The sequence below is a fragment of the Cricetulus griseus genome, unplaced genomic scaffold (assembly GCF_003668045.3).
Source record: "Cricetulus griseus strain 17A/GY unplaced genomic scaffold, alternate assembly CriGri-PICRH-1.0 unplaced_scaffold_30, whole genome shotgun sequence".
In the NCBI taxonomy this organism is placed as follows: Eukaryota; Metazoa; Chordata; class Mammalia; order Rodentia; family Cricetidae; genus Cricetulus; species Cricetulus griseus.
The window spans coordinates 71,887-94,372 of NW_023277031.1; the positions used below are offsets into that span (position 1 = coordinate 71,887).

Here is a 22,486-nt window from a genome sequence, read left to right on the forward strand (position 1 = left end):
TGTGGGGCTTCAGTTGGATCCAGCCGATTTGCCCAGTTCATACCTGAGAGGGGAGTGTGGATTGAGAAACAGCAGATAAAGACGCTAAGAAAAGACAGAGGCACAGAATAGAGTCAGGAAGGCAGTTCAGTTAATACTGAATGTCCCACGTTTATTCTTCAACATGCTTAAGTACCTCAACCAGAAGGGGAACATGGCAAATAACTTCTTTATCATGTATAAGAAACAAACAGACTTTCTTCCCTTAATTCTCCAAACATTTGGTAACCACACCTTAGACTCAATTTCCCAATATCCAGCCTTGGGGGTCACGAGTAAACAAACACACCTCAGACCAAGTCTGCTGTTATTTAGATAAGACATTCATTAACAAGATCAAACACCCCACAGTAGCTACGCCTTAGACCTTTAGGACTTATGAATTTAACCTCAGAAGACTAAGAACAGGTTTGAACTCTCTGACCTTGAGTCAAGATGAAGTAGAGCTGTTTTTATGGGTCCCGACAGAGACTTCACCAGCTCTGAGTAGTTAGCCTGGTTTCCCTTTTGTTAAGAATTTCTTGTCGGGCGTTGGTGGCACACGACTTTAATCCCAGCACTCGGGAGGCAGAGGCAGGCAGATCTCTGTGAGTTCGAGGCCAGCCTGGTCTACAAGAGCTAGTTCCAGGACAGCTTCCAAAGCCACAGAGAAACCCTGTTTGGGGTGGGGGGAGAATTTCTTAAGTCCAATTAGAGAGCTGTTGGTTATCACTGATGTATGCCTGCTATTACAGCACCCAGGGTTATCATGCCATGATGATCGTTGGTGAGGTTCTTAGAAATCATACCTGGAGAAGACTGTTCAAAGGCTTCCACTTTTAGAAGCTTGAAAAGTGCTTCTGGTACCGTGAAAGCTATTTTACAGGGAGAATTTATCTTTGTTTTTTGAAAAGCGCTCTCTGTGTATTACCAGTTGTCATAGATTCACTATGTAGCCCAGGCTGGCAGTGACCTCCTCCCAGTTTCCTTGCCCCTGACCCATGAGTGCTGGGATTAAAAGCTTGCATAACCTTGCAAACTATGAACAACTTTTTTGTTGTCATGTCAGGACAACCTACTTGATAGACATGAATAAACAAATGGATCTTATTTCTACTGATATTAAAGACTTCTAGTGCCCTGAATTTGAAACTCTAATTGAAATAGATGAATTTTGAGATCCACATAACATACGAAATCTCAACACCATGAAACAATACAAGTAGCAATGTGACTTAATCAGTAATAAAATACCTCCCCCAACAACCCCATGGCCAGATTGACAGCATTCTATCAGAACTTAAAAGAAGATCGTCAAAGCCAAATAAATACTTGAAAGAAAAAGGAAGACTTCACCGGGGGGTTGGTGGCTCACGCCTTTAATTCCAGCACTCGGGAGGCAGAGGCAGGCAGATCTCTGTGAGTTCAAGAGGCCAGCCTGGTCTCTAGAGCAAGTGCCAGGATAGGCTCCAAAGCTACACAGAGAAACCCTGTCTCAAAAAACAAAAAACAAACAAACAAACAAACAAAAACAAAAAAAGGGGAAGACTTCCTGACCCTTGGTATTACCTGATATTAAACTGATACAACCCAAGGGAAATTTCATATGGCTGTGCCTATTTCAAAAGAATTCTAGTATTAGTTTTCTCTCCGTCTCTGTCTCTCTCTCACACTCACTGTGTGTGTGTGTGTGTGTGTGTGTGTGTGTGTGTGTGTGTGTGTGTGTGTGTGTTTGCGTCAAATACTTTCCATTCTCACCTCCTACATCTCAAATATCCTGGTCCACATTCCAACGAATCTCTGTTGTGCTCACTTTCATCCATTTTGCTTGGGATCCACTGAGATTAACCAGGGCCATTTGTGAGACTGAGGTTTTTGAGCTCTGTGATAGAGACTGCTGGGCTGAGCAGAGGACTGCAGCTGAAGGCAGTGATTATCCTCCTACAATCCACCCATAGACAACATTGAGGGGTGAAGAGTGGACCCTGTGAGAACTTCCCTTTCCTAGACTGACTATGGTCTACTGTGAGGTCAATGCAGGTCAGTACAGCTGCTGTTGGTTACTGATTACAACAGCTGTATGGAGTCTAGAGAATGGCATGTCTCAGCCCTTCCTCCTCTTTCCCTTATTTCCTTTTCTGGTCATCGTCCACAATATTCTCAGATCCTTAGATATCTGGGAAGGTGTAACTGACATTATTTTAGCTCTGGGACCACATACCCTACTTATCTGTTTCATCTAGGACAGCAAAGAGTCTAAGCATTCATCACTTCATTTAAAGGAAAAAAGAAAAAAAAAAAAGGTTTTATCCAAAAGGACCTTAAGCATGAGTCACACAAGACAAACTTGTTTCTGAGTTAGAAAAAAAGACAAGTCCACCACTCTCTGATGAGAGCCGTACAGCGCAGGATGAACTCAACGCTGCGTTGTTAGCAATGGGCTGACCACTTCTGGAGACACCTTTTATTTTTTTTCAAAATCCAAGTTCCTGAAATGTCTCTACCCCAGGTCACAACTGGGATACTTTGGGACTCTGCCTTCTGAATTTAGAAGGTTGTCAAGTCGAGGTTGGGCCGCCTGTCTTTTCTCTGAAGGTCTCAGCACTCTCTGTGGGGTCAGACACCGGGGTGCAGCGTCCTCCTGGCTGCAGCTCTGGTCTAGGCTGCTGCAAGCGTGTGTGGAGCCTGCGCAGAGCGGGTCCAGGGCGGCCTGACAGCTGCATCTGTGGGGAAGGCGGCGGGAGACGGGGTGGGAGGGGCGGTCGGTGGGGCGGGGCCACTCGCTGGGAAACAGCGGTTAAGAGGATGTGGTCCCTTGGCCGGGCAAAGGGGAAAGACTGGAGAGTGGGAGGGGTTGGAGGAGTGAGCTGAACGGAAGCTGGGACACAATATAAGACTAAGGAAGTTGGAGAAGAGCCAGGGTCATCAGTACCAAGTGCCATTGTCCCGGGACCTGAACAGAGAGGAGCGGCGCGCTGCAGACCCGGGTGCGGAGGACGCGGCGGGTCCGCGGGGACCTGAGACCTCGGGATCCGCGGTGTCCGCGCTCGCGGGGCGGCCTGGGAAAGTCAGCAGTCAGCAGCGCAGTGGCGGGAACCGCAGCCCGGCGGCCCTGGAAGCTCCCAGGTCAGAGGAGCTGCGGGGCTGGGACCCGGGAGGGAGGAGCGGGGGTGCGAGCGGTTTCTCTGCTACTCATCAGGAAGCCGGCCCCGAGATTCTGCTGTGGATGTCTTTCTTTCCCTTGGTGTATTTTAGATCATATGGAGTATGCCTGTTTTGTTTTTCTTCCTTTTTATTTATTTATTTTTTCCATTTTACATACCAACTATATTTCGCCATTCCTCTCCTCCCGTTCTCCCCCACCCCCATTCACTCCTCAGAGATGATAAGGCCTCCTATGGGGCACATCAACTTGAGGACCAACTCTTCTTCCCAGTGTGTCAAGGCTGATTAAGGTATCCCTCCACAGGGAATGGGTTCCAGAAAACCAGTTCTTGCATTAGGGGTAAATCCTGGTCCCGACGCCAGTGGCCTCCCAAGCTGTCATTCTAGAGTCAGTGAGCTCCCACTAGCTCCAGTCAGCTGTCTCTTCGGGTCTACCCATCATTATCTTTACCCCTTTGCTCATATAATCCCTTCTACCTCTCTTTGATGGGACTCCGGGAGGTCATCAGTCCAGTACTTAGCTGTGGATCACATCTGCTTCCATCAGCTACCTGAGGAAGGTTCTGTGATGACATTGGGGTAGGCCAGTTCAGGCACCCTCTGCACTTTTACTTCCCAGTTTCTCTTCTTTCAGGTTCAGTGTAACTGGATTTATGTTGAGGTCTCTGATCCACTTGGACTTGAGTTTTGTGCACGACGATAGATATGGATCTATTTGGATTCTTCTACGCGCGCCAGCATCCAGTTATGTCAGCACCATCTGTTGAAGATGGCTTCTGTTTTCCAATGTACAATTTTAACTTCTTTGTCAAAAGTCAGGTGTTCATAGGGCTGTGGATTAATGTCGGGGTCTTCAATTCAATTCCATTGATCCACATGTCTGTTTTTTTTTTATACCAGAACCAAGCTGGCATAAACCAAGGAAATTCAGAATTTTTTATTGATCTTCTGATTGCTAGAATATTCTTGCAAAAATAATCTAGTGGAATATTTGAATTTATCTGTTGAGATTTGCAAACATGATTCCCTTTGCTATGGTGGATATGACAAAGATCTTGAAATTTACACTCATCCATACTAATTTCCGTATTTGAAAGAGTGGCACATGGAAATGGAGACTTGGATTCTCAGAGAGCTTTCAGATTATAGTAGCAGGCTCCTGGCAGAGTTGACTTGAGTTGAGCTCCAGAGGGATGGAGTATCATGCTGGTCAACTTCCCTTGTACCCCTTGTGGCCTAAGGGCAGCTGCTAAGGCTTAGGCTCGGAGCATGGCTTTGTCTTTCGGGAGGACTCCGCTGCCTCCTTCTGGGCATTGAAAACTTTAAAACCCATTTTCACCAGTCCCTGTATGGGAGTTTGGGGATCCCTCCTCATCTTTTTAAGAATTGCTTTCTAATATCTGGCACTGACTTGAGAGATGAGATGGGTGGAGCCGGGGAGGCTAGGTCAAGAATAGGACAATGTCTAGAGGGGGACAAGGGAGGTGTCATGGAAGGACAGGGAGGGGCAGTAGGAGGGAGGGGGAAAAGAGGAAGGTTGGTAAGGAGAGAGGAAGTTGTTACTTTATCTTTGTCCTGCAGGGGAAGAGGTGGATAGGGGAGGAATGAGAGGAATGTGAGCCACCAAATGAAACCCTGGAGGAGAGGCCAGTGTCCCAGGCAACAAGGTCAGGGTGGACTGTTCAGGGTCCCAGGTGGGAATCTGGAGGCACCGTGACCCTAGCCAACAAGACCGGTGCTGTGAGACACTGGCTACTGATGGAAGGGCGGGAGCTCAGTATAGAGAAACTGTGGACATATGGGGGTCCTGTTCACTGATCCCCACTCTGTCAAAAAACTATTTCAAGGTCCCACAGAGGATGGAAAGTTCAAAAGTTCCTCCTGGTGGCCATCATGTCCCATTGGCAAGGGCATATTGAGGCCAGGCCTTAGTGCACAGAGAAATCAGGCGTTCGGGACATACGGTGTCAGACAGCCCCAATTTTAAAAGACTTTGTAAAAGGCAGCCCAAGGACATTTGGGGATCTGGCTACTAATGGTCTGTGCCAGAACCCAGAGCCTAATGCAATGCATCCACTGTGGTAGGCTTTGGGTCAAAAACGGAGGGGATTTAGGAGAATTCCTTGAATAGAGCATCTTCCAAAGAAGGGTTCCCACTGGACAAGGCAGGTCCTCGTCCCACTAACAGGTCAGGGGCCTGGCGTGGCCACGTCTTTCCCAGGACACCCCGACAATCACAGGAGGCCCTGGGCCTCTAAGGCCATGACTTGGAAAGGACAACTTACCCAGTCGAAAGCCAATCTTAGCCTGGAGGAGAGCAGGTGTGGGGGAGAAGAGTGTTTTCCCACCCCATGGCCTTGGGCCAGTGGGGGCAAAACAGCCCCCTTGGTGGGGCCTCCAGATGAAAAGTTTCTACACCCCTTCACCCCGGTAAGCGTCTCGGCTGAGGCAGCAATCCATATCAGACCAAATCAAACTCAACTATACAAAGGCCCACATTTAATGGGTCCAGTGCTCCCGGATAGCCTTCAAGGCCCCCTGAGAGGAGACAGGAAAGACAGACCAGAAAAGCACAAGTCTGCTTTCTGGGGGGCAGTTTAAATACTCTGTGTGACTCGTCTTGAGCACCTCGGGGAGGGGTCATCGTTTGGCGGGCTTTCTGAGATGCAGCAGGGTTGGAAGGGAGATAAGAGAGCGGGGCTTGGGTGGAACTTCCACCATAACACCTAGTAGGGCAGCAGCTCAAGGAGGGGGTTCAGGGGAAGCCCACAACTCACAGGGGAGAGAGAGCTGGCTGTCTGAAAAACACACATGGGAGGATGTGGGAGAGGGGCACTTGACAGGAGCTGACTGAAGGCATAGCCAGCTGGTCTAGGGCGGGCAAGCGCTGTGTGTTGGGAGCTCGAGTGCTTTTGGAGTTTGGGTGGCAGCTGGAGACTATTGTAGGAAGCAATAACAGGAAAAATACAAATTTGCTCAGAGGCTTGGAGAAAAAAGAAAACCTAACCTGTGGGGCTGCGACTCCCAGTGGGAGCCCTCGCGTGTACCAGTGACTGCAATGCCACAGGCAAGCGGCTATTTCAAGATTCCTGCAGTAAAGTTGGGTGCCAAATTGTAGCACGAGTTCTAATCGGTCTTAATCACAAAAACATGGAGACAGTATCAGGATGAATGCAGAAAGATCAGAGAGGAAGGAACAAGCCACAGACAATTCTTTTTTGTTTGTTTGTTTTTCAAGACAGGATTTCTCTGTGTTGCTTTGGAGGTTGTCCTGGATCTCACTCTGTAGCCCATGCTGGTCCCGAACTCACAGAGATCTACCTGCCTCTGCCTCTCCAGTCCCAGAAAACACAGACATCTCTTACCTTGCTAACAGCCTCCCAAACAAAACCTTGACCTCCTGTCTCTTCCTGCCTTATATTCCTCTCTCTGCCTAGCCATGTCACTTCCTCTCTGTCTGCACAGAAACCTCCAGACCTCGACGGTGAACTAGTGGCTAGCTCTGCCCTCTGATCTTCAGGCAAGCTTTATTTGTTAGAGTACAAAGAAGGTATCACAACAGTATTGTGTCAGAAAGCCAGATGCTTTCTGAAGCATCCTTTTCTCATGAGCAGACTTCCGATGCACCAGACCTTCTCACCTGTGCAGCAGAACAAAGAGGCCTGAGGAGAGAGGAGACAGATAATGGAGTCAATAAGATTTTATTTGACTATGTATTGTGAGTGATGCTATCTTTATTCATTCACACCACCAGCCATGTTTTCATGCCATTGTTGAATCATTTTCATTTCTTTATATATATCATAAAATGATGAAAACTAATACCTCTAGATTTATTTATTGTTTTCAGAAATTTTTTTTTGAGCTTTGGTATTAGCGCATTTTCTATGTTTTACTGGTTTTGTCTCCGTTCCTAAAAATAATGGCAATAGAGTTTTGATAAGAATCAGGAAGTATATTTACAGCCTGCTACACTCCATCTATGCTGACTTCTATTGCCTGTTGGAAATTAGGAGAAATACTGAGAATGCAGCAAGGATTGTGCTGACTTTGAAAGTAGTGGTTGTTGGCTCACTTCCAGGATCCATGCATTTTAGCCCCGGGGAAACTGGTTAGCTTTCCAGTACCAGGCATGTTCTCCCTCTCATTGAGAGGGTCTTAATCCAATTAGAAGCTGTTGGTTACCACCAAGATCTGTGTGCCACTCTTGCACCCTTGGGGTCATCGTGCAGTGCAGATCATTGTTGTGGTTCATAGGTGTCATAGCTGGGTAGGGCTGTTGTTTGGCTCCCTCCTTTGGGAGCTTGCATGTTGCCTTCTGGTACCATAAAAGCTATTCCCCATGAAAGATGTTTTAAGATCAGTTTCATCCCCAGCCCTTTGGTATTTGTGTCTGTGGTGTGTGACTCCTTCAGCACCAGGGACTCACCTTATGCCTCTTGGAAGCAACCATGGGCAACAGCAATACCCTGTAATGTTTGGAAGTCTCTTGGACAACTGTGACCAACAAGTTCAAAGCAGACTTCTTACACCTGCTGTTGGTTGTTGTGTTAGAAAATCTATGGCTCTTGTGAGGATCTGCAGCACCAATTCTACTTGGTCTTCATAATAAAAATCCAGAATCAGGTATCAGCAGTGTGATGGTGGAGATTCCACCCAAGTCCCCTCCCCCATCTCCCTCCAAACCCTGATGCATCTCAGAAAGCCCACCAAATGATGGACCCTCCCCTAGAGATACTCAAGACTACTCCCACAGGGTATTTAAACTGTCCACTAGAGAACAGAATCATGCTTTTTCCAGTCTCCCTTTCCATCTCCTCTTTGGGGGGTGGGGAGAAACCATCTGGGAGTGTTGTATCCATTAAACATGGGCCTTTTCTTATTCGGTTTGATATGGTCTGATTTGGATTGCTGCATTGGTGGAGATGCTTATCGGTGTCTACAAACTTTTCATTCGGAGGTTCCACTGAGGGGGCTGTTTTTCCCCCACACTGCTCCAGGGTCATGTGATGGGAAACACCCTTCTTCCCCACACCTGCTCTCCATCAGGCTAAGATCTTCTTTTGACTGGGTAAGTTGTCCTTTCTAAGTCATTGCCTCAGGGACCAGGGCCTCCTTCAATTTTCAGGGTGTCCTGGGAAAGATGCAGCCATGCCAGCCCCCCTGACCTATTAGTGGGACAATTACCATAACAAGCAAGTGAATGCTAAAAGAACAGAGAAGCAGAGCAGCCAGCCACCTCTGCGAATGCTCAGACCAAAGGGGCGATCCTATCTCTAGGAATCCTCAGACTGCATGCTCTTTCTACAAAACCTCCAACTAAATGCTTTGAGCTCCTCTGTTCTCCCGGCTTACATTCCTGTCTCCTCCCCGCTATATCAATCCTGTCTCTTCCCTTCTGTTGATGGGATTAAAGGGTATGCGGCCTTGAACTCACAGAGATCTGTATGCTCCTGTCTCAGGAGTGCTGCAGTTAAAGGTTTGTGACACCACTGCCTGGACTCTGTGACTAACGAGTGCGGCTGGCTCTGCACTCTGATCTTCAGGCAAACTTTACTTGTTACAGCACAAAATATCACCCAAGGAGCATCATCAGTCCAGTTGGGAAATCTTCATTTGCACTCTGAAAGTTTGTGCTTACACAGGCTATACACATTTTTGATGGCTGGTTAATAGTCAAGGGATAGGTGGGTTCCTTATAAATTTTCTACACACCCTTAATATTATTGCCCCTTCTTCTCTGTTAATATCTGCCCCTTATTCATAGTTAAATCCTCACACGTGTTTTTCCATTTTCCCCTTGAATCACTTGTTCCCTGTTACTCTCTGTTAATCCCTCCCACCTCCCAGTGCTGTCTTGTTCCTTTTCTGGTTACTGCAGTCACTCCAGGTTGTGTGGACTCACATCTGAAGATTTGCTGCTAGAAACTTCCTATGAGAAAGGACACGCATTGTCTGTCTGTCTGTGTGTGGGTGACCTCACTCTATATGATCTTTTCTAGGTCCATCCATTTACCTACAAAGCACATGATTTCAATTTTCTTTACACATAAATACTATTCCATAGTGTACATGCACCACACTTTCACTCTCCATTTGTCAGTGGAAGGACATTAGGTCGTTTCCATTTTGTAGCTATTGTGAGTAGAGCAGGAATGAACAAGGGTGAGCAAGTAAGTATCTGTGGAGTAGGAAGTCCTTTGAACCTATGAGAGGAATGGAACAGCTGGGTCATAGTCTGAATTTATTTAACTTGAAGGTTTGTTGATTTAGTTGTGGACTCTCTTTTGATTTTCAGTGTGGATAGTATTTTTGTTGTTGTTGTTCGTGGCATTTTTAGTTCCAGTAGTTTTGTTTTTATGTTGTTACTGGTTGGATCATTCATAGTCTTCTTGCTCCGTTTTGGAAAATAGTGCGTGGCTTGCTGTATTGCTCATAGATAATTAGTTCCCAGTCTTCCTGTGTTATTGTCCGCATGACATTTATTATTTCCCATGTTCTCATGGATGATTCCCCTGACTCTCCTGTGTATGTTTTACCTCTAATGTATTTAATGATAGAAACTGTTGATGGGTGACTATCTTGCATGCCTTGTGTTTCCGTCAATTTTAAGAGAGTAGTTTTCATTGTGCAACAGGATGCTTGATGGTGATTTTCTATTCAAGCTTCAAATGTCTTTCCGAGCTCTCCTGTCCTTGGGATCATTGACCTGACGCCTGGTCATATTCTTTTTCTTGTGGTTTGACATTGTTCTCTAACAGCTTTCAGTATTAATTTTAACTCTTCCTTTCTGACCACTTTATTTGAAAGGGAAGCAAGCCATGTATTCATTGTTCCTAAAAGAGGAACTCACAGAAGACAAGCAGTAAGAGCTGGCTGATTCTACAGTAAACATGTCCCAGGTCAGTGGCCCTTTTTACTCTTTTTCTAAAAATATTATACTTTGATATATTGAAAACCTTCATTTTCTGCTTCTGATAATTAAAAAAAATATTATTAACAATTCTGCAAGCAAACAAGAAAATCTCACACTGAAATTAAGCAGACCCAAAGACTATACAACTCAATGAACTTTTATATAAGTTAGCGTTGTCACAGGGAGCAGAAGCTGTGGAGCCTCACAGGGGATTTTATATTTCATAATTGAATCACTTTTGGCTTACCCACCACCCAAACCCCAAAAACCTTTGACAGAATTAGAACTAGAAAAGCTCTTAGCTTTATATCCTTTTCCATAACTGGTGTCCATTTCCTGCATTCAGTCCCTGGTAATTTAACCCTCCTGTTCTCTTTTCTCTGAGTTATACTGTGTCCACATTAACGTTGTCTCTATATACACATGTAATTGGGAGATAATGCACGTGAGCAAAAACATGGTGTTTCTTTCTGAAAGTGATGACTGCACTGAGTATTACACATTTTGCAACCATCCATTTCCCCTGCAAATTTTTATTTTATTTTTCTCTCCAGCTGAATTTTGCATTTTATACAATTTTCACTGTCCAGTCACCTGTTGATAATTATTTTGGTTCCAATGTGTTTCCTTTGCTGATAAACACGGAGTATAAATATCTCTGTAGTGTGGTGTGTTTTTCTCTGGGTATATTTACAGGAGTGAAAGAGCTGGGTCACGTGTTAGCTCTCTCCATTTTTTCCAGCGATCTCCAAATTGATTCTCACAATGGCTGTATTAATTTGTACCCTCCCCTCCATCAACAGTGAACAGGGGTTCCTTTCTTGCCTCATCCACTCAGACATTTCTTGGCCTGGGGTGAGGCCATATGTTTCCAAGTAGTTTTAATTTGCTTTTCCATGGTGGCCTTTTGGGGATCCTGAAAGCTTTTGCAATCTTTATTGGCCCTTTGAGTGGTCTTTGGTCTTGGAATACTGTCTGTTTAGTTCATTTGCCTGTTTATTGATTTGTAGTTTTATCAATTTTATTTCCTCGGTATTTAATTAATTCAATTTTTGGTAAATTCTTGCTATGAGCCTCATCCAAAATATCACTGGTAAAGATTTTCTTAGTTATTTATACCTTAAACATTTTTTATGTGTTTTTGGACTTTCCTCAATTTTTATGCTCTTTGGGAGTAAAGTGAAATATTGTTTAAAACTTCTAAAATTGTTATTTGTCTCTGTTGGCTTTTGCATATTCATAGGGAAATTTGGGTTATATCAAATATTGGCAGATGCAGATTTTTTCATCTCTTCATAGCAGCCCAAACATTCTCTTAAAATTAAAAGTGAAAGTATGTAGTGCTGTTAAAATCCTTCCTACTCTGGAAAAAAACCAAAACTCTTTGTCTATAAAATCCATCCTATAGTCTGTCTTCCATACCTACATGTTTGATATTTAATAGTGACGCATGGTACCTAGTGTTTAAACATCCCAACTGAGCCTATTAGAGTAGAGTCATGAAAGGCCCAAGTACACACTGGAATGATATGTGTTAGTGTTTTAGCATGATCTACAGGTACAACTTTTAAATGACATTTTCTCATCATGAATTTTCCTCTGAGACATGTCTGCTGTGATCCTGTGTAACATAAACACGCATCCATAATAGATAGACAACTGTGCTCAGACCTTAAATGTATTTCTTGTTTCATGTATAATGCTCCTAAGACTATTGTTTTACCCTGTTTTCACAGAGTTAGAACGTTTGTGATAGAATACGACTGCATTGGACATCATCCTTTTGATCTATCTTCGTTCATATACATTCTGTCTCCTTATATCCAGGAAAGCACTTCCAGGTAGCAAGTCGTCAAACCATGCTTTTTTATTTCAGGGTCTGTTTTCATTCAGGGATGTGACTGTGGACTTCCCCCAGGAGGAGTGGGAATGTCTGGACTCTGCTCAGAGGGCTTTGTGCATTGATGTAATGTTGGAGAATTACAACAACCTGGTCTTTGTGGGTGAGCACATTTTGCTTCTAGAATTCCTAACCCATCTTTTGTTTGTTCTGATTTCATTGGATCTAAAATCTGTTAAGCTGTCCTGGAAAATAAAAAAAGAACAGGAGACAAGGTAAAGTATAGTAGTAGGAAAGAGCATTTTCATGCCATTTAGTTTTCTCTTTCCATTTTCCATTTCAGAGCTGTCATTTACCCTTCATTTTGGTTCCAAGATTCATCTGTAGACTCAGTAGCATATCAGGTTTCCAGCATATCTTAAAGCTCTAAGTCTGTTATAGCAATTGACATGGTTTTAAATTGTGAGAAAAATTCAGTGTATACAAACTGAAAATACTAAATACTGAAGAATTTCATAAGAAATATCAATCAAGAAATCTTGCCTGAATTCCTCTGCTTTCTGTTTTCATGTACTGAGCTCAGTACTGTCTTAGACTTTTGTATTCCTTCTAAAAGTTCAGTCATGGCTCATTCTGTCTCAAAGAACTTGTGTATTATTGTATCAGGGCAGGCATGGCCACCTGTCTGGAAAGAATGAGATTGCCCTGGAATGTGGACAGGAGAGAGAACCACAACTAGGGTGGACTAGTGAGTGAGCAAGGGAACAATGAAGGCTTCAAGTGAAAGAGAAAGCCATAGCTGAGAATGTTTCTGCGATGTTCAATTCCTCTTGAAAGGATTCCTGATCGTATAACTTAATGTAGTATCCTGGACCCTGGATGTATCGTGTCTATTGTAGTAACTGTTAAAAGGCATTTTCTCTTATTACACCTGAATTAATAGTGACTTAATTCTAGTATAAAATGCAATTTTATTTGACTATGCTAAAACTTTATTGGAATAATTTTGTAAAATTTTAAGTCTAAAGTGAGTCTGTGAAGTAAGCGTATTCTGTAATTCCCTTCCTTGTATGCCTGTCTTCATACTATAGCCTTCATTTTCTTCCCAGTGGTAAATACATAGACACCCTTCTGGGAAATAGTCTCAGTAGTCAGTGTACAGAGTGGACCTGAGAACAACCAACCCTGTGGGGAAAGTTACAAACACAGCAGTGTTTGGAGTTCAGAAAGTAGTGAATAAAAATAAGCAATAGCTGCCCATGACAGCCCTTGCCTCAAATGATCTAGAGCCTCTCATGTCTGGAAGAATATTGTTTTTGCATCCATTACTCTTGAAGAATCTAATGTGTTTTTCTAGAGAGAAATATAAACCCTTTGATGGTTTTAAGTAAGACTTTAATCTTTAAAGGAATTGGGCCTTCAGAACAATACTCTTCAATGCTTATCACTTGGAATGTATAAATACTGTGAACCTGTGATTGGATTAAACTTCTCTTCATCAATTTCCAAGAAGATATAATTAAAGATAGAGACATGTATTATATAATCCCTCAGTGAGCTCTATCCTACAGGTAATTCATGGCCACAAATTATTTTTTCCATCTCTTTTCCAATTAGATCTTTTAGATTTTTTTTCTTGTGGTGTGAGTGTGCCTCCTTTGGGTATATGCCCAAGAGTGGTATTGTAGGGTCTTGAGGTAGGCTGATTGCTAATTTTCTGAGGAATCGTCATACTGATTTCCACAGCAGCTGTACAATTTTTCACCCCCACCCCCAGCATTAACTTATTTTTTACATTCCAATGCCAGGTACCCCTCCTCTCCTCTTGTTTCCCCCACTTTACCCCACCCCACATCTTATCTGCTCCTCGGACAGGATAAGTCCTCCCCTAGGAACTCTACTAAGTCTGTCTCATCATCTCATTGAGGCAGGACCACAGCCCCTACCTCATGCCTAGGCTGAGAAGGGTATCTCCGTATACAATGGGCTCCACAAAGTCAGTTTGTCCATTACAGTTAGAACTTGGGTGCACTGCCAGTTGCCTCAATCATTGCTCCAGCCACACCACTGTCATCTGTATTCAGGGAATCTAATTCGGTCCTATGGAGGTTCCTGAGTTATCAGATAGAGTCAGTGATCTCTTACTAGCTTGGGTCTGCTGATTCTATGGGTTTCCCCATCATTGTCTTGACTCCTTTGTTCAAATTTTTGCTCCTCACTCACTTTGATTATACTCCAGGAGCACGGCCCATTGCTTAGTTGTGAATTTCTGCATCTGCTTCCATGTGTTTATGGAAGAGGGTTCTAGCTTCTCTGGGGTTGTGGATTGCCAGCTGGGATCTTTTGCTTTATATCTGATATCCACTTAGGAATGAGTACATAATATATTTGTATTTCTGGGTCTGGGTTACCTCACTCAGTTTTTTGTTTTGTTTTGTTTTTCTCTTTTTCTAGTTCCATCCATTTGCCTGCAAATTTCAAGATACCATTGTTTCTGACCACTGAGTAGTTCTTCATTGTGTAAATGTGCCACAGTTTCTTTATTTATCCTTCTATTGAGGGGAAACTAGGTTGTTTCCAAGTTCTGGCTATTAGGAATAATGTTATTATGAACATAGTTAAGCAAATGTCCTTGTGGTGTGAGTGTGCCTCCTTTGGGTATATGCCCAAGAGTGGTATTGTAGGGTCTTGAGGTAGGCTGATTGCTAATTTTCTGAGGAATCGCCATACTGATTTCCACAGCAGCTGTACAATTTTTCACCCCCACCCCCAGCATTGGAGGAGTGTCCCCCTTACTTGACATCTCTCCAGGATAACTTGTCATTAGTTATTTTGATTTTAGCCATTCTGATGGTGTAAGATGGAATCTCAGAGTTGTTTTGATTTGCATTTCCCTGATGGCTATGGATATTGAACACTTAAGTGTCCTCTCAACATTTGAGATTGTTCTGTAGAGAATTTTCTGTTTAGATCTGTATGTCTTTTTGTTTGTTCGTTTGTTTTTTGGTTTTTTTGTTGTGTTTTTCGAGACAAGGTTTCTCCGAGGCTGGAACTAGCTCTTGTAGACCAGGCAGGTCTGTAATTGTATGCCTTTTTTTGGGGGGGGGGGGTTTCGAGACAGGGTTTCTCTGTGCAGCTTTGGAGCCTATCCTGACACTCGCTCTGGAGACCAGGCTGGCCTTGAACTCAGAGAGATCCTCTTGCCTCTGCCTCCCAAGTGCTGGGATTAAAGGTGTGCGCCACCAACGCTTGGCACTGTATGCCATTTTTTAATTGGATTATTTGGTAGTTTGAAGACTAGTTTCTTGAGTTCTTTGTATGTTTTGGAGATCAGCTCTCTGTCAGATATGATGGAAAATCTTTTGCCATTCTGTACACTGCTGCTTTGTCTTATTGACTGAGTCCTTTGCTTTACAGGAGGTCCCATTTATTAATGTTACTCTCAGAGTCTATGCTACTTGTGTTCTATTTAGGAAATGTTCTCCTGTACCTAAGAATTCAACTGTGTTTCCCAGCTTCTCTTCTAGAAGGTTCAGTGTGAATGGATTTATATTGAAATCTTTGATCCATCTGGACTTGAGTTTTGTGCATGGTTATAGATATGGATCTATCTGCAGTCTTCTATATGTCAACAGCCAGTTATACCAGCAACACTTACTGAATGTGCTTTCTTTTTTCCATTGTATCTGTTTAGAGTCTTTGTCAAAAATTAAGTGTTCATAGGTGTGTGGGTTGACATCAGGGTCTTTGATTCAATTCCGTTGGTCCACCCATCTGTTTTTATGCTAATACCAAGCTGTTTTCAGTACTGTAGTTCTTATAATAGAGCTTGAAGCCAGGGATGATGATACATCTCTTCCTCCAATCAGTATAAGTGGAGCTTGTGCTTCAGTAGGTATCTCTTTCTCCAACTGGTATAGTTCGGGCCTATGGCTGTGTTGACCACACCTTCAGTTGCAAGTAGAGCAGAGCCTTCGGTGATCACTGCTCCTGGTGGAAGTGGGTCCAAGGCTCAGGTATGCACTCCTTGCGGTGCAGGTGGGGTTACAGCTTTGGTGGGTGCCCCTTCTATTGGCGGCGAGGCCACAGCTCCAGTGATTGTTCCTTTAGGTGTAGGTATGGCTGAGGTTCCAGTTGTCGAGGTAGCAGCAGGGTATCTCAAACCAAGAAATCACAGTGGATGCTGTTTGGGACACAGGTGCTCTTTCCTGGAGGAACTTCATGCAATGGCTTCTGGAAGACACTGCTGGAAGCTGCTCCTGTTGTCTGCCACCAATCACTCCCTGGTTCTGGGCTGGTGGCTCGGGTCTCTCTCTGACACTGTTCCTGTGCCTGAGGCTTGACTTTCCTCTGATGATGTTCACAATCCTGAGGCTCCAGCCTCTCTCTCTCCAGTAAGAGATTTTTGAGAAAGATGAGATATCTGTTATAACTCACTGACCTTTGAAGGCTCTCATGCTGTGTTCGTGAGAATCCATACAATTGCAGTGAATGAAAAATGTCCATTGCTGGGAGCTCTCATCTAAGTAGTTCCATGTTCACTTATGTTAAATGACAACTTAGGGAGACAGTCATTTATCACATGGTTTTTTTTGTTTGTTTATTTGGTTGGTTTGGTTTTGGTTTTTTGAGACAGGGCTTTACTATGTAGCTTTGGAGCCTATCCTGGCACTTGCTCTGCAGTCCAGGCTGGCCTCGAACTCTCAGAGATCTGCTGCCTCTGCCTCCCGAGTGCTGGGATTAAAGGCATGAGCCACCAACGGCCCTACTTTATCACTTGTTTATTATTGGAACAAGCCCTATTAATCTGAACTGTACTCATTTTCAGCGAAGTATTGCAAATGTGATCCTGTCCATCACCATGTGAAGACTGAAAAGGAGTCCTGTCAGTGTAATGAGCTTGGCAAAGTGCCTCATGACCCCTCCACATGTGCACTTTATAGAGCAAGTGAAACTACAGAAAACTCTGATAACTACAAGCGACACCATTGTCAGACATGCAGGAAATGCTTCAAGACTGCCACATACCTCAGAGAACACGAGAGAATTCATACTGGAATTAAACCTTTCAAGTGCAACGTTTGTGAAAAATCCTTTACCCAGCGTTCAAGTCTTAAAATACACCAAAGAGTTCATACTGGGGAGAAACCTTACAAATGTAAAGAATGTGGAAAGTCATTTCGTCAGTTGTCAGGAATTAATAGCCATCAGAAAAGGCATACTGGAGAGAAACCTTACAAGTGTAAGGACTGTGATAAATCCTTTGCCTATTCTTCCACTGTCAAGAAACATCAGAAAATGCACATTGCTGGGAGACACTATAGTTGTCAAGAATGTGGCAAGATCTTTCTTCAGCTTTCACATTTTAAAAGCCATTACAGACGCCATATTGTAGAGAAGCTTTACAAGTGCAATGAGTGTGACAGACACTTTCCCGGCTATTCATCATTGAGTAGGCATATGAAAACTCATTCTCTAGAGAAGTTTCACAAATGCAAAGAATGTGGTAAGTCCTTTGTTAAATTATCACTTCTTAACAGGCATTACAGAATCCACACTGGTGAAAAACCTTACAAATGTGAGGTATGTCACAAATCCTTTATCTGCAACTCAACTCTTAGAAGACATCAGAAAATCCATACTGGGGAGAAACCTTACAAATGTGAGGTATGTGACAAGTCCTTTACCTGGAAATTATACCTTAAAAGACATCAGAATGTTCACACCGGAGAGAAACTCTACAGATGTAAGAAATGTGACAAGTCTTTTACTAGCCGCTCATATCTTAGATCCCATCAGAAAATTCATACTGGAGAGAAACTTCATAAATGCCAAGATTGTGACATGACCTTTACGCATATGGCAAAGCTTAGAAAACATCAGAGAGTTCATACTGGAGAGAGGCCGTACACTTGTAAGGAATGTGACAAATCCTTTATTAGTTGCTCACATCTTAGAAGACATCAGAGAGTTCATACTGGAGAGAGACCTTATACTTGTAAGGAATGTGACAAATCTTTTACTAGGTGCGATTTTCTTAGAAGACATCAGAGAGTTCATACTGGACAGCGACCTTACAGTTGTAAGGAGTGTGACAAATCTTTCACTAGGTGTGAGCATCTTAGAACACATCAGAAAACTCATACTGGAAAGAAAACTTCCAAACCCAAAGACTGACATATCCTATGTTCATATTATAAGACTTTGAAGACGTCAGAAAACTCATACTAGAGGGACAAATACCATTGTAAACAATGTGATGTAGCATTTATGTTCTATTCTCTGCTTACAAATCACAACAGTATATATAATAGAAATATAAGGATAAGAAAATTGTAAAAGACTTCAATGAGGTTTACATTTTAGAAAATATCTCAGGGTTTATGCCAAAATGAAATTCTCTAAATGTTACTATGGTAAAGGCTTCTTATTTCTTTTAATGTGTATTATGCTTTGACTGCTGTAGGTCTGTTGTGGGTGGAGGCCAGAGGTGTCATCAACATCCAAAAATTCATAACAGTTCCAGGCATGATGGTGCTAGCCTTCAATCTTTCACTCAGGAGACAGGAGAAGGGGATCTCTGAGTGTGAGGCTTTCCTGATAATCATAGTGAGTTCCAAGCTAGCTGGGATTACATGAACCCTGTGTCTTAAAAACAAAAAAACACTCATAATGAGGACAAAATGTAATAACATAAAAAAATGTGAAAAGGCCTTGAGTTTTGCCTCTTTTGCTGTGCATCACAAAATTCATCTTCTAACCAGCCAAGTAAAAGCATACTTTTACAATTCCTGTTTTGTTGTTCATTGGAGACTCTGTCCCTGAAATGCATTCAATTTAACAGATCTTTTACCTAGTTTCAAATTGTACACACACAAACAAAGCAAAAACATAGTTGGTCCTGCCTGCTCCCCCATTTCAGTAAGGTATTTTCCATTCCCCTGGAGGGTTGGGAGGAGGGGTGGACACTGGTGGGATCATCCAACTAAGCTGGAGCCCCCTCACCCCCACCCCAAGGTCTGTTTTGAGGAAGTGCCCTGGCTTGGCAGGGTGACTGACTCTAGAGGTCAGTCACCCTGTAACTGACTGAGCTGCTCTGGCCCACCATGTCTGGCCACAGGTGCCCTGGATGAGGCCCAGCTGTTTTATATACCCTGCCTAAGCATCATCTAAGCCTCTCCTGTCTCTGTCCCTGTGCCGGGTACCCATGCCTGAAGCAATCCTCCTTGTGTGAATTCCTTGGCACTTCGGCATAGGCGTCATGGACCTTGGGCTGGTCTGGATCGACTAGAAAGAGGAAGACAAACCAGGGCATTTAGCTCCTTCTCACCATGCGTAATGGGAGCTTGCACACAGTAGGCTCTCATTCTTCTAATTAATGGATAAAACGGGGAAAATGGGCAATAACATGAAACACAGGTGCAAGGTTCTATTTAGCCGTGAGGGAGGAAGCCTCAGCGAGAGTGTGGACATGAACTCCAGCAGGTTTCTGTCTGACAAAGAGAAAAGCATCAGTCTGGGAGAATCCACTCCCTAGCGGCAGAGCAGCCCCTTACGAGAAAACATTGCCTTACTGCTGGGACCTTTTCGAGAGGAAATAAAAACTGCCACAGGGATCCTTTTGATGGTCCAAGTAAGCTCCCAGAAGGACAGTGACTCCAGTGTCACCACGGGAACAAGGCTTTCGAAAAGAGACTCCAAGTCACCACATGCCCCTTGGGGAGGGAAGAAGAAACATTCCAGTTCCACAAAGACCCGGAATTCATTGGAAACGGAGAGAAAACTTCGGTTGAAGTCTTAGTTCTACGGTTTAGAATTGACAGGCGTTCTGGAGTCATCTCCATCAAAGATAAGGACAGTGTTTCCAGCCCTGCAGTCTGAGGCAGAGGCTCCAGGACACTGGATTTGTGTTTCCCCATGAGAACTTACATCAAGCTGTCAAACCCTCTCTTTTCCAATAAAAGAAAAAATTCACCTCTCTGAATTAATTCTGGAGAAATGCTCTTTTCCTGCTGCCTCCGATTTAGCACAAAAATGGCATTGGATTTAGCAGCATACAGCTTCTGTGAGACTACATCTAACATTTTTGGCACATTTGATCCCTCACTGGTGTCTCCAGAAGATGAAGGAGATAGACTCCAAGATAGAAGATGGCTTAGTATCAAAGGGGACGCCCCCAACCAATGCCACAAATACACACATTTGCGTCTACTGCACAGGTCAATCCATTGTACAACCTGGGAACAAAGTTAGCCACCTGGGATGATGGAGATAAGTGGTGATGGTTCTTCCGTACCAAAAAAAGGAATTGTAACTCAGAAGAGGTCTCAACCATCCTGTCCCTGCAGTCATGGTGACAGAAGCAGCACCAAGTGTCCTGGGAACTCCCCTTGCATGTTAGCAGACAGGGAACTCGGAAAGTTTAAATGCAGTTCCATTACACACACTGCCTTGTACAAGCAGAAGCCCTTGTGCAAGGGAAACCTAAAGGAATGTTTTTTTTGGGGGGGTTGGTTTTTTTTGCTAAGGGACTCTGCACAGGAGAACTACCTCCTCTCTGGGAGCTCACACCTCCTCAACAGATCCCAGCACGCCCTAATGGAACAGTGGAACCACAACTTCAGCTTCAATGCCCACGACCCTTGTGTGTTTCACTCCTCCACTGTCACTGGGCTCCTGGAACATTATAAAGACCCAGCTCTTGCACGCTGTTTGAACCATTGCTTACAAATGTGTGTGCCCTTGTATTTGGGGCACAAACATTCAGGACTGAGACTTCATATTGATGGATTTTTCCTGTGATGAATATGAAATGTCCTTCATCTCTTTTGCTTACCTTTAGTTTAAAGTCTAATTTGGTAGATATTAGAAGAGCTACACCAGCCTGCTTCTTAAGCCCATTTGATTTGAAAGTCCTATACCAAACCTTTACTATGAGGAATGTCTGTCTTTGAGGTAGAGGTGTGTTTCCTGTATGCCGCAGAGGGATGGATCCTGTTTTCATATCCATTCTGTTAGCCTGTATCTTTTTATAAGCAAGTTGGGCCCATTGATATTAAGGGATATTAATGACCAGTGATTGTTAATTCCTGTTAATTTTTGGTGGTAGTGTGTTTGTGTGTTTCCCTTCTTTAGGGTTTATCTATTGCATGTGTTTTCATGGGTGTAGCTAACTTCCTTGGTTTAGAGGTTTCCTTCTACTTTCTGTAGGGCTGGGTTTGTAGATAGGTATTGTTTAAGTCTGGTTTTGTTATGGAATACCTTGTTTTATCTAGCTATAGCGGTTGAAAATTTTGCTGGATATAGTAGTCTGGGTTGGCATCTATGGTCTATTAGTATCTGCATAACATCTGTCCAGGACCTTCTTGCTTTCAGGGTCTCCATTGAGAAGTCAGGTGTTATTCTGATGGGTCTGCTTGGCTTTTTTTCCTTTGAAGCTCTTTGTATTTTTCCTTATTCTGTATATTTTATGTTTTTATTATTATGTGGCAAGAGGACTTTCTAGGGGGTCCTGTCAATTTGGTGTTCTGTAGACTTCTTATATCTTCATAGGCATGCCCTCCTTTAGGTTGGGAAACTTTTCTTCTATAATTTGGCTGAATATATTTTCTGTGCCTTTGAGTTGGTATTCTCCTTCTTCTATCCCTGTTATTCTTAGGTTTGTTCTTTTCATGGTGTCCCAGATTTCCTGGATGTGTTGTGTTATGAATTTTATGGCCTTAATGTTTTCTTTGACCGATAAATCTATTTCCTCTATCGTGGGTAACTTCAATGCCCGATTCTCTCTTCCATCTCCTGTATTGTATTGTTTATGCTTGCATCTGTACCCAGATTTTTGATTTCCAGAATTCCCTCCATTTGTGTTTTCTTCATTGCCTCTATTTCAGTTTTTAAGTCTTGGACTGTTTGATTGCTTTTTCTTGGCTTTCTTTAATAGATTTATTAATTTCTCCCAATTATTTTTGTCTTTTCCTCAATTTCTTCAAGGAAATCTTTCATTTCCTCTTTGAGGGTCTCTATGATCTTCATAAAGTTACTTTACAGTCATTTTCTTCTGCTTCTTCTGTTCAGGTCTTCTGGTTGTAGGAACAATAGGTTCTGGGGTGCCATATTGCAATTTAGGTTGGTGAATATATTCTTGTATTGATGTCTACACATCTCTTCCTCTTATCAGTGTAGGCAATATCTTTGCCTTTTGGTCTACTCATTGCAGCTGTTGCCTGTGTCTCAGGAAGCCATTCTTAGTCCACTCTGTGCAGTTGCTCTCTCTGTCTCAAGGAGCCACTGAGGTCTAGTTTTGAATTCTCTGACCATAAGCCAAGATAAAGGGAAGCCATTTTTATGGGCCCAGACAACTTATTTCAGTAACTCTTCTTGCATGCATATATGTATATTCATATGCATAAATATTCCTTTGGGGTTGTTGTAGCACCCAACTTTATCACTGCATTTTGGAGAAAGGCAGGCAGATCTCTGAGTCTAAGATAAGCCTGGTCTACAGACCAAGTCTGTGACAGCCAGTGCAACACAGAGAAACTTTGCCTATA

General features: G+C 43.3%; 1 protein-coding gene and 1 pseudogene across 1 annotated transcript; both read left to right on the top strand.

Moving 5' to 3' along the window:
* The first annotated feature begins 2,033 nt into the window (after window positions 1-2,033).
* LOC113838224 (zinc finger protein 54-like) lies at window positions 2,034-18,147 on the top strand. Its single transcript, XM_027434030.2, is given in 6 exon segments — window positions 2,034-2,058; window positions 2,980-3,144; window positions 9,994-10,085; window positions 11,976-12,102; window positions 16,768-18,112; window positions 18,114-18,147. Coding segments are annotated over 6 exon segments (1,788 nt in total).
* Window positions 18,148-19,317: 1,170 nt separating this feature from the next.
* The window catches only part of LOC113830959, a 66,242-nt pseudogene continuing 63,073 nt past the window's right edge, over window positions 19,318-22,486 (top strand).